We start from the raw sequence: 12,214 nt of genomic DNA on the forward strand, positions 1-12,214 counted from the left end.
TGTTTGGCAAGTGCTCCATCACTGAACTATACATCCTAAGCCCCAGAAGTAGAGAATAGCATAGTAGTGGCCTGTACAGTGGCAAATGCTGTAATGCCAACAACGGAGGAGGCCAAGGCAGGATTATAGTGACTTTAGGAGAACCTTAGCAATTTCTCAGAGTAAACAATAAAAAGGGGTGGGGTTGAAGCTCAGTGGTAAAGCACCCCTGGTTTCAATCTCAAGTACAAACACACACACACAGAGGTTACCAGAGCCTAGAAAAGATGTGGGGAAGAGGATGATTAATAGGTATAGAAGTACAGCTGGATAGGATGATTAACTTCTTTCTTTTTCTTTCTTTCTTTTTTTGATACTGGGGATCGAAGCCAGAGGCACTTAATCACTGAGCCACATCTCCAGCCCTTTTTTGTATTTTATTTAGAGACAGTCTCACTGAGTTGCTTAGCCCCTTGCTGTTGCTGAGGTTGGCTTTGAACTCTCCATCCTCCTGCCTCAGTCTCCTGAGCCGCTGAGATTAGAGGCATGTGCCACCATGCCCAGCTAGGATGATAAACTTCTAATGTTTTAGAGCACAGTAGGGTAAAATGGTTGACAACAACTAATTGAGCATTTCAAAATAGCTAGTAAGATAATTTTGAATATTTCCAATGCAAAGAAGTGATTTTTTTTTTTTTGTATTAGGAATTGCTCCCAGGGTTGCTTAATCCTGAGTTATATCCACAACCCTTTTTTATTTTTATTTTGAGACAAGAGTCTTACTATGTTGTTTAGGGTCTTAAGTTGGTGAGTTATCCTGGAACTTGCAATCTTCTTGCCTCAGCCTTCCGGAGTCCCTGGGATTACAGACATGCATGCACCACCACTCCCCTGGCAGAAATGGTGTTCGATATGACAGATATGCCAAATACCCTGATCATTATGTATTGTATGCATGTATTAAAATGTCACACTGTACCCCATAAATACGTACAATTATTGTCAACTAAAAATAAAAATGTATTCTAAAAATAAAACCATGAAAGTAAAGTGATTACCAAAGTGATCAGCTGGCATTTAAAAATGTTTATAGAAATATGCACACATACGTAATACATATGCATACAACTCCAGGTTGGAAGATTCATAGTTACCCTCGTCATGCCTATACCCTCCACCCCCATAGTTTCTCTTGGAGAGTTTATACTGCTCCAACTACAGAGCTGGTTCGCTTTCACCAGGAGGCGAGTGAGATGCACAGCCGGTAGGGGGCAAGAATCACCCAGGCCTGCCCATTACCTAAGCAACGGAGTCAAACAGCATTCTCAGAATGACTCTACAAAAGGAAAAGAAGTTAGTATGTCTGGTCTGTTAGGTCTCTTAATCGTAATGAAAGTGAAAGGTGGTAGGGATAAACGTTTCCTACAGCAAACATTAGTTAAGATCAATAGTTGCTTCGGGTGGCCGGAAGAGACTAGAAATGGGACTGCGGTTGCTCACACTCCATAGCATGATAATGGCCGTGGAGGAACCCACGGGCTCCGGGTTAATTGCGGTTTCTCAATAAAGTGCTTTGAACGAGTCTAACAAGCACTGGCTATGTGAATATTATACAAGGATGGCTAGGCATTGAAGAGCTTTTCCAAGTGACAGAAACACCACTAGGTAACTTTGCGGGCCACAGCAACCCACCAACAGGATTCTGAAAATAGCTTCGAGCCCCTCCTTAGCCGGACTTTGAAAGCTGGCACGGGACGCATGCGCAAGGCCCACCCGCTGACCTCCTGGTGGCAACCCCAGAATGCCGACCTTCTTCCCGACAGCCCGCAGGGGAGAAAGGGAGGGGGAACGGTATTCTCGCGAGGTCTCAGTGAGAGCCGGCGGAAGCAGTAGACACGTGACTGTCCTAGGTGGCCTTCGCTTTCTCCCCTCCCCCTTCTCGGAAACCCGGCCCCCTTACCCCTCGCCCACCCCAGAGCCGCGGTAATGGACCGTTTGGGTTCCGGAGTTCCTTTGGATCCGATCGCTGGTACTAGGCTAGCGAGAGCTAGTGGAGTCCGTTTTTGTTGGCGAAGGCAGAGGGCGGTCAAGATGGGGGGGTGGACTCTAGGAGGGAGGCGGGGCGGAGAAGGGCGCGGGGTGGGGGTGGAGAGGAAGTCACGTGGGACGCGGTGCGGGCTGCGTGCGCGCGGTGCCTTATCCGTCGCCCCGCCCCTCCCCTCCCTGCGGGCAGGGGGCTGGGGGAGGGGCGTCAAGATGGCGGCGGGGAGGTAGGCAGAGCCGGACGCCGCTGCCGCCGCCGCCGCCGCCGCCGCCGCCTCCGCTCCAGTCGCCTCTGGCTCTTAAAGCTCTCACCCCCGGGGAGAAGCTGTCCTGGCGTCGGGTCCCGCGAGGAAAGTAAGTCCTCCCCTTAACCCTTTTCTCTTTCCACTCTCGTCCTCCCGGACAGCCTCCCACTCCCACCTTCCTCGGGGTCCGTGTGGGGCCGGCTGGGGGGGTAACCACCTCGCTCCGGCTTAGGGCCTCGCTCAGGGCTCGCCGACCCCCGCGGCGGCCCTGTACACTCGCTTCCTCCGCCGTCAGCGCCGGCCCCTGCGGTCGCCGCGCGTGGGGCTCTCGGGCCCCGGGAGCCCCCGCTGTCCCGAGCCGGAGGTACCCCCTGCGGCTGGGGAGGCGGGGGCTGCGCACGCCGGCGGCGCCGGGTCGCCCCCTTTGCTTCCGCGCACGACCCGGTGGCGAGGTCCCGGACCCGCGGGGAAAGTGAGCTCGGGGTCCTTCCAAGTCCTCCTGTCTTGGTCCCGGTTTAGGGCGAGGGAAGGAGGCGACGGGTCGCTCTTCCTGAGTCTGTCTGCCTCGCCGGCGGTTTTCCGAGAAGCCCTTAGGGCAGCGGAGAAGGTTGGCGGGACACATGGAGGCTCCCTTCACGCCTCGCCCCGCGATTAGCTTAGTTTTGCCTCCAGCGAGCCAGCAAGCTCGTCTCGTAGACCCTGAAGGTAGGTAGGCGGCACACAGGCGAGGGAATGGCGGTTGGGCATTTGCTTGCTTTGGGAGTGCTTGTGTACCAAGCATTCAAAGTTCCCCAGAGCAGTGTCTGCTCATGGGTTTCCCAGAAGTAGTTCGGGATCGGTTTAACCGCTGAGGAGATTTGGATATTCGTGAACCCTTGTGATTGTTTCTTTTCTGACCCTGGCATCCAGCTCCTCCCCTTTCCACCCGGCTTTGTGCTTCTGTTTGGTTAATGTTTTCGGACCACTAACTTGATCCTCGCACAGACAAGCTCTATTTATGTGCGTGGTCCGTTTACTGTGGGAGGCTTTTGTTTTTGGGAGTCGCTGGTTGAGAAACGTGGGAAAAGAACCGGCGAGAAAAGGAGAGTCAAATAAAGCAACGTTTTTATCCATTGAATTGCGCAGCCAATTGTAACCGCACCCGGAAGTTTGTGCTGAACACGTGTTGAGGGAAGGTTAAAATCTGGTCCCCTTTGACCTTTAAAAGTTCATGTGAGCAGTTTATGTTAAGTTATATGTTTCATATTCTCCAGACAGCCTGAATTTGGGATGAAAGAATACTAAAGTGCCGGGCAAGGGGGTCCAGCAAGCTGTCAAATTCTTAAGTGCCCCAGCTGGAATCAACTTAGCACTTGCAGATGGATTCTGTTTTCCCCCGTATTTTCCAGTGATCAAGAATTGATTTTCATAATTAGTGGGAAAAACCATATCATTGCACAAAAGATAGCTTATACAGAATTTCTGGGATGAAATGCAGAATTTGCTACTGGTCATTGGAGTAGGACGTTAATTTTGCAAGGAACAGACGTGCTTTCATCTTGTAAAGAATTGTTTCTAAAATTTTCCTGACAGAAGACATCTTTTCTTTGGCTTCTACTTAGCTCCCAATCTTTATTCCATGCAACTCCCTTAAGTTTTAATTAAAACTTAATTTTAGTTACTGGAGAAGTATTAAAAAGGAGAGCCTAAGTAGTTGTTTATTATTCATTCCTTGAATGCTGTTAATACTAGGCAATATATGTTTCCAGAGCTTTGCTGAAATTGTTATTTAAAAATGGGCTGCATGGAGATTTCTTTTCATGCTCTTAGAAGTGATTTGCTTCAAAAGACTTCATCCACAGATATTTTATTGCATTTCTTAGAGTTTTGAGTTGAGACTTGCCACCTGTGAAGAACAAGAACACTCAGGTCTGATTTCATTGAATGGAACTTAGAGCAAACATTAGTCTCTTTGGGATCCCATGCTTTGCCTGCCTAAAGTTGGTGTAAAGATAGTTTTTGAAAGAAATTGCTTTCACATTAAGTAGCCAATCAATAACAAAATGATGTAATCCTAAACTTTTTGTAATCATCTTTTTTATAAGCTAATTGACAGATTGACTCATCTGTCCCACTCCCCCCCACTGGGGATTGAACCCAGAGGTGTTCTATTACTGAATTACATTTCTAGTCCTTTTTATTTTGAGAGAGGGTCTCCCTAAGTTGTCCAGGGTGGCCCCAGCAATCTAGTGAGACTCTGTCTCAAAAAATGAAAATAACTTGTGATGTAGTTCAGTGGTAAAGCACCACGGTTCAATCCCTAGTACCAAAAAAAAAAAAAAAAAGTAATCTTGGTATATCACTGAATTTTTCTGTCGTGGAAAGGCTCTTGAAGAGCAGGAACTGTGTTTTATATTAGTAAGATATAGTGTAAAACCCATTAAACTAACTTGTTTCTTGAGAGGCAACAAATTAGAGTGGTGATTTACAAATATTTGTATTACATCTGCAGTAAGAAATGTTTTATATTGTGAACTAGTGTATATGTGTATACACAAATAACAAATATTTCACAAAATAACGTTTCTCTGTGATAATTTTCTGTTCTATTATTAAATGGGTAAGTATGCTAGCCATCGATTTGAAAACTCATTAACTGTCACTGAAAATATGGTACTCTTGTCCCTTGGATATTTTTGGGAGATGAGTTCTGCAACCCCCAAAAGAGATTACAAAATGTTATCAGATTTGCTTGTAACTTTTGCACATTCTCCGTTATATTTTAAATCATGTTTAGATTACTTATAATACTTAATACAATGTAAATGGTATATAAATAATTGTTTGAGAAATGACAAGAAAAAAGTCTGCGTGTTGGTCTGGGGGTGTAGCTCAGTGGTGGAGCACTTGCCTAGCATGTCCAAGACCTTGGGTTTGTTATGCAACACTGGGTGGTGGGGGGAGTCTACAGTTGAGGACATGAAGAATTTTTTTCCAAGAATTTTTGATTCTCGGTTGGTTGATTGCTTAAATGCGTAACCTGGGGATATTGGGTTGGAAGGGCAGGAACTTGGAGAAGTGTGGTATTAGACCTCCTGGGTTTTGTAATTTTCCAAGCTTGTATAGTTGTTAACTTATTATATTATTTCATCTTTCTAAGTCTGATTTCTCACCTGTGACAAGGGATACTCAAGGGTTATCTTGATTAAAAGAGAAAAACCCAAATATACAGTAAGTATCAAAACCATCTGAATTTGAGCAAGTGGTGATGGAGAGAGTCCTGTCACTTTTCCTCTCTCTCTGATTCTTTCCTGCATTTTTGTTAAAGCATTTTTAAACTTCATATAATTTACATACTCTTATGAATATATTTCTACAGGTTTTGCAGTGGGGGATATTTTATTGAGCAGTGTTCATTAGTAGGTGTTGAAAAATACAGATTATGATGGTGCATGCCTATAATCTCAGTAACTGAGAGGCCAAGGCAGGAGGATCACAAGTATTAAGCCAGCTTGGAAAATTTAGGAAACCCTAAGTTTCAAAATAAAATTAAGAAGGGATGGGTATATAGTTTAGTGGTAAAGTTCCCCTGGGTTCAATCCCAGTAATGCAAAAATAAATAAAAACAAAAAGGGCTGGGGATGTAGCTCAGTGGAAGAGTGCCCCTGGGTTCCATCCTCAGTTCCAACAAACCAAAACTTTTTTTTTTTTATCATAATACTCAAGTTTGTCAAAATGATAGTAACTAGTAGCAAATATTTACTGTAGGTAGCATCACATTCATTATTCAATACAATAGTTCCAGAAGGGAAGTTCTGTTTTTATTTGCCTTTTAAGATAAGGAAACTGAGTCAGGAGGTTATTACTTGACCATTATACCATTAGTGGATGATGTCTGACCCTACAGTCCTCAACCTCTGTGTTGTGCTCTTGTCTTACAGATATGTATCCCTTGTATCTGCTTAGAGCCATAAGGATCCTCTTTAGGTTTCAATGAAAAAAACCTTGTCCCGTTTCAGTATTTATATTCTCAATGGGAACTGTCTCCTTTCTGTCTTCTGATTGGTATTGTTCCTCAGTATTCTCTTCCTGCCAAAGGTGTTTGTTTCTTATTCATCATAGAAATTTTCATAGGCGTACTATTTTGAAATAAGCGATGTTTTCACATACACTTATGATAAACGTTGAAACAGTTTTTTATTGTTTGTGATAATTTGGGGGTTAGGTTGCTGCATGGTAAGTATCACCTGAGGTCTGTGAACTTCTTTTTAAACATACTAATGTGATTTTCTTAACATCTAACAGTATTTAGCATTTATATTATACTTTGTGGATTCTAAGTGAAAATGTTTTCCTTCCCAGGAGTAAGTCTTACTTATTTACAAAACGAGATGGGCTACTATAAGTTTTTAAGGGCTCTATCTGCTTGAGAACTGAAATTGCATGTGTTTATAATAGTTTCAGAATTAGAAATATGATTAAATTTCAGAGTTTTCTTTAATAGCGTTAGAGAATTGGAGTATGCTTTGCTTCTTTTTCTTCTTCACCCCAAGAAAAAATAATTTGTGTCCAGTTGGCTGAGAGAATGGATTCTTAGGTTCCATTTTTGTATAGGATGCATATTACATTAGGAACTTTTTCACTGTTAGCTTGTGCAAAATAATGTCTTTTACAGACATGGTCACTACTCCAAGAGTCTCAAATTGTTATTTATTTGATGTGTAAAAATTTTTTATATTTATGAGGTACAACCTGTTCTAGTATTTGAATACATTTGAAACAGCAAGATTGTGATTCCTCTGAGTGAATTCTGAGCTGATCACTGAGTGTTATTTATAAATGTTGCTGTCTTTAATGAGCATCAAAATCTCTCCCCACAATTCCCTTCCATGATGATAGTTTTGTACTTTTAATGCTCATTGTTAAGAAAATACATTTCAAAAAGCTATAACATTTTTTAGTGAATTTATATTTCATTAATAAATGGTATTTCTATACTTTGAGTATAAATACACAGGACTTGGTATGATTGATTAATGAATCTATTGAACTACAAGGGCTCTGTGGTCTGTAGTTTAGAATTTGCTGCCTTAAAACAGTACTTTGGGGTGTGGTGAATAGGCTAAGGCAAGAGGATGGCATGAGCCCAGGAGTTTGGGAACAGCCTGGGAAACATAGCAAGACCCTGTCTCTTTTTTGCTGGACAGGGGTACTGGGGATTGAACTCAGGGGCACTCAACCACTGAGCCATGTCCCCAGCCCTTTTTTGTATTTTATTTAAAGATAGGGTCTCACTGAGTTTCTTACTTAGTGCCTTGCTTTTGCTGAGGCTGGCTTTTAACTCACAATCCTTCTGTCTCAGCCTCCTGAGCCCCTGGGATTACAGGTGTATGCCACTACACTCAGCTAAGACCGTGTTTCTTAAAAAAATAAAAACGTTCTTTTGTTTCAAATGTAAACCAATGATTTCTAATTTTACAAAAAATAGATAATATTTTGATAGTTTCTGAAGTTTTATTACTCTTTTTTTTTTTTTTTTTTTAGTTGTAGTTGGACACAACACCTTTATTTCACTTGTTTATTTTTGTATGTGGTGCTGAGGATTGAACCCAGGGTCTCGCACGTGTGAGGCGAGCGCTCTACCTCTGAGCCACAACCCCAGCCCAGTTTTATTACTCTTGAGTCAAGATTAACCATAGCAAAGAGTGTGGTGATGCAACTCTGTATGTAATACCAGCAACTCTGGAGAACTGCAAGTTCAAGGCTAGCTTCAGCAACTTTAGCAGGACCCTGTCTCTAAGTAAAAAATAGAAAGGGCTGGGGATATAGCTCAGTGGTAAAGCACCCCTGGGTTCAGTCCCCAGTACCAAAAAAAAAAAAAAAAAAGCATAGCTTGTGGCCCAAGACACCCTGTTCCCACAGATCATTGGTTCTAATGAACCAATGTGGGTTAAAAAAATGTTTTTAAAGCATTAGTTTAGAGCTCTAGGTACCATGTACTAGGATAATTGTAAAGCATGATCAAATATGTTTATATTAGAAAAATGGATAAATTTTATTGTAAATGAATATTGGGACATTTCTCCTTTTTTTGTGTCCCTGTCATCCATTCCTTCGTATTCTTTTTTTTGTGGGGGGGGATGAGGATTGAACTCAGGGGCATTTGACCACTGAGCCACATCCCAGTCCCTATTTTGTGTTTTAGTTAGAGATGGGGTCTCACTGATTTGCTCAGTGCCTCACCATTGCCGATGCTGACTTTGAACTCGCGATTCTTCTGCCTTAGCCTCCCCAGCCATTTCCTCATATTATTTTCATCTTACTGTCTAGTACTTTATTCCTTGCCCCTTCAGGATTTTTTTGTTTTTGTTTTTCTTGGTGCTAGGTATTGAACATAGAGGTACTCTACCACTGAACTATGTCTCCAGCCCTTTTTTATTTTTTGCAACAGGTTCTTGCTAAATTGCTGAGGCTGGCCTAGAATTTGAAATCCTCCTGCCTCAGCCTCCTGTGTAGCTAGGATTATTGGCAAGTGGCCCTCCACCCAGCCCCGCTTCAGTTTCAATCTCAGTCTGGCATTTATTCCAAAATAAGGTATTGAAACTTCTTAGGTTATTAACATCAGCTTTACTCATTGGAAAGAAGACCCATGAGGGCTGGGGATGTGGCTCAAGTGGGTGGCGCGCTTGCCTGGCATGCTTGGGGCGCTGGGTTCGATCTTCAGCACCACATTAAAAATAAAATAAAATAAAGATGTTGTGTCCACCGAAAACTAAAAAATAAATATTAAAAAAGAAGACCCATGGCCTTTAAGAGTTTAAACTATGTAGATTTTAATCTTCTACCACTCCCTGTTGAGTGAATTTAGGTAATTTAAGCTTTCTGAACTTCAGTTTCAGTGGTAAAAATTAAATTACCTATTTTATTCAGGGTGGTTGTGAGTTTACTGATGGTAATGTATATGAGGAGCCTGACATTGTATCAGGTTTGTGGAACATACTTGGTCACTGTCAGTTTCCTTATCTTGCTCTTTCCTGCTCAAAATGTTTTTTCTTTCCTACACTTCTTTTTCTTTCTCTGTATATTGTTGGCAAAGTCTGTTTTGGGTTCTATTTTTGGTGGTGCTGTGGATTGAACCCAGGGCCTGGGCCTAGTGCTTGCTAGGCTGGTATTGAACTACACCCCCAATTTTTTTGAGAAAAACAAGTATAGTCAGATTTTTCATGTTTATATATATAAATTGGTTATTTCAGATAGATTGAGAAAAGTTGAAACTGAGAATACACTGTTTTGTTTCCCTTCTCTTTAAGATGGGAAATCCATCTTGGAGGAAGAATGCTTTCTTCTGGCTCCTGAGATCATTATATTTTGAAAAACCCCAACTTAAATTGAACTTGTTTACTCCTAAATTAACCACTCCTAAATTAACCACTTTGTTTACTGCAAAAACAAAAACACAAAACCCAAATAACACTTCACATAACTTGTCCTTAAAATTTCCTGGCTCAACTTTTTTTTTTTTAATATTTATTTTTTTAGTTGTAACTGGGCACAATATCTTTATTGTATTTATTTTATTTTTTGTGGTGCTGAGAATTGAACCCAGGGCCTCGTAGATGTAGACGAGCGATCTACTGCTGAGCCACAATCCTAGCCCCATCCTGTCTTAACTTTTATGTTTTCATTTTCTCATGGCTTAACTTTTTTGAGGGAGTGATAGTGAGAGTTCTGGGATTGAATTTGGGGACACATGGCCACTGAGCCACATTCTCAGCTCTATTTTGTATTGTATTTAGAGACAGGGTCTCACTGAGTTCCTTAGCAGCCCGCTTTTGCCGAGGCTGGTTTTGAACTTGCTATCCTCCTGCCTCAGCCTCCCAAGCCCCTGGGATTACAGTTGTGAGATACCACCCCTGTTTTATGGCTTAATTCTTAATTGTCTGTTAATTCTTAATTTCTCTGGAATGTGTTATATTCTCTCAGTCATTCTGAGTTTATATTTAAGTCTGATGTATTATTTCTCCTAATTGTCCTGGAATATTCTCTCCTCTCCCCGCAATTCAGATCTATCATCTCTCTCTTGGTCTGCTGTAGCAGTTTTCCAATATGTCTTCCTGCTTCTGATCTTAGTCTGATTCTTCTCTATATTTGCTTCCCCACTGGTTTTGAGTAATCTTTCTAAATCGCAAGTCTACTGTCTCAAGTGGTCATCCATCTGAAAAGCTCTTTTAGTTACCTGTATTACCCACAGGATTAAGTGAACCTTCTAGAATGGTGGATAGTACTGTGGGTGATATAAGTTTTTTTTGTTTTTTTTTGTATGTGTGTGTGTATGTGTTGTTGGAGATTGAACCCAGGGCCTTGGTCATACTAGGCAAGGCTTCTACATTCCCAGCCAAATTCTGTCATCCCTTCATGATGTTCAGAGAGTCTTGTCCACATGGTGATTTCCTCCTTGAGACTAGGTCTCTATTATCTTTGTCATCTCTCTAACTAGGCAAAGTTCACTTTTTCTTTCTCTGATCCCATGGTCAACCCCTTTTTTGTTTTTGTTTACTGGGGATTGAACTCAGGGGCACTAAACTACTGAGCCACATCCCCAGCCCTATTTTGTATTTTATTTATAGACAGGGTCTCACTTGCCTTGCTTTTGCTGAGGCTGGTTTTGAACATGAAGTCCTCCTGCCTCAGTCTCCTAAGCTGCTGAGATTTCAGGGGTGCACCATGCACATGGCCCCACGTGGATTTTTATATATATTTATATATATACATACAGTTGTATGTATATATACATATAGTTGTAGATGGACACACTATATTTATTTTTAAAATTCTATTTATTTTAACATATATATATTTTAACATTACATATATATATTACATAAATCTATTTTTTTTTTTTTTAAAGACAGGGGCGGGGGAGAGAGAATTTTAGTTTTCGGCGGACACAACATCTTTGTTTGTATGTGGTGCTGAGGATTGAACCCGGGCTGCACGCATGCCAGGCGAGCGCGCTACCGCTTGAGCCACATCCCCAGCCCCAATATATTTATTTTTATGTGTGCCAGTACCTCACATGTGGGAGGCAAGTGCTCTACCACTGAGCCACAACCCCAGCTCCCCCCAACCCCATGGAGTTTTGTAGACATATTCTTGCTGTGATTGACATACTTTTCTATCCTTTCCATTTCAGTCTGAGCTTTCTGGAATTGAAGACTTATTCTTATTTTTCTCATTTCCTGACATATATCAGGTTCTTCATAAATATTGAATGATGGATTATTTATATTTGGAGAAATGTTAATGTTTTTTTATGTTACTATTTAATATTTTGTCCTAAAGATGGTGGAACCAGGGCAAGATTTACTGCTTGCTGCTTTGAGTGAGAGTGGAATCAGTCCAAATGACCTCTTTGATATTGATGGTGGAGATGCAGGGCTTGCAACTCCAACGCCTACCACTCCAGTTCAGCAGGTAAGTTTTTTAAGCCTGTTAAAAGAGTAGAATTTTTTCTTAATTTGTAGTTTTCACTTATAGAAATAGATACTATTAAATTTTTAATTTTAAGTATACATGTATTTTTCTGTTGAGTATTTGTCTTCATAAGGTAGAAAATATTTGCAATGAAAACCAAGATATGGTATTATATATTTATAAACATAAGAGATGAATTTATTGAGTTTTTGAGGGAGTATCATTAATCTCCTTTATGGTTGTCTTTGTAGTTATATAGGGACATTTTTCTGGGTCTTCTCTATGTCCATTCTCTGAAATAAAAAAATAAGATTCTAATATTAGTGGAGTTTTTATGCCTGCAAAAATAGCTTTGCAATACATGGTATTAGTGATTTCATATTTTTACGTAAAGCTTGACTCCCACCCCTGGGATTCAAACCCAGGGTTTTTTATGCTAGGCAAGCTTTACCACTGAGTCTCACACCACACACACACACACACACACACACTTT

General features: G+C 41.4%; 1 protein-coding gene across 5 annotated transcripts in view; it reads left to right on the forward strand.

Moving 5' to 3' along the window:
• The first annotated feature begins 2,197 nt into the window (after window positions 1–2,197).
• The window catches only part of Sbno1 (strawberry notch homolog 1), a 57,499-nt gene continuing 47,482 nt past the window's right edge, over window positions 2,198–12,214 (forward strand). For 4 of the 5 annotated variants that reach the window (XM_015502421.2, XM_015502423.2, XM_048785509.1 and 1 more), the window contains exons 1-2: window positions 2,198–2,376; window positions 11,589–11,720. In XM_015502421.2, the coding sequence (XP_015357907.1) occupies window positions 11,589–11,720 (132 nt within the window). In that variant the 5' untranslated portion in view covers window positions 2,198–2,376. The remainder of the gene's footprint in view (window positions 2,377–11,588; window positions 11,721–12,214) is intronic. The other variant, XM_015502422.2, reaches the window with a different exon arrangement.

This window comes from Marmota marmota, unplaced genomic scaffold (assembly GCF_001458135.2).
Source record: "Marmota marmota marmota unplaced genomic scaffold, marMar, whole genome shotgun sequence".
NCBI lineage: Eukaryota > Metazoa > Chordata > Mammalia > Rodentia > Sciuridae > Marmota > Marmota marmota.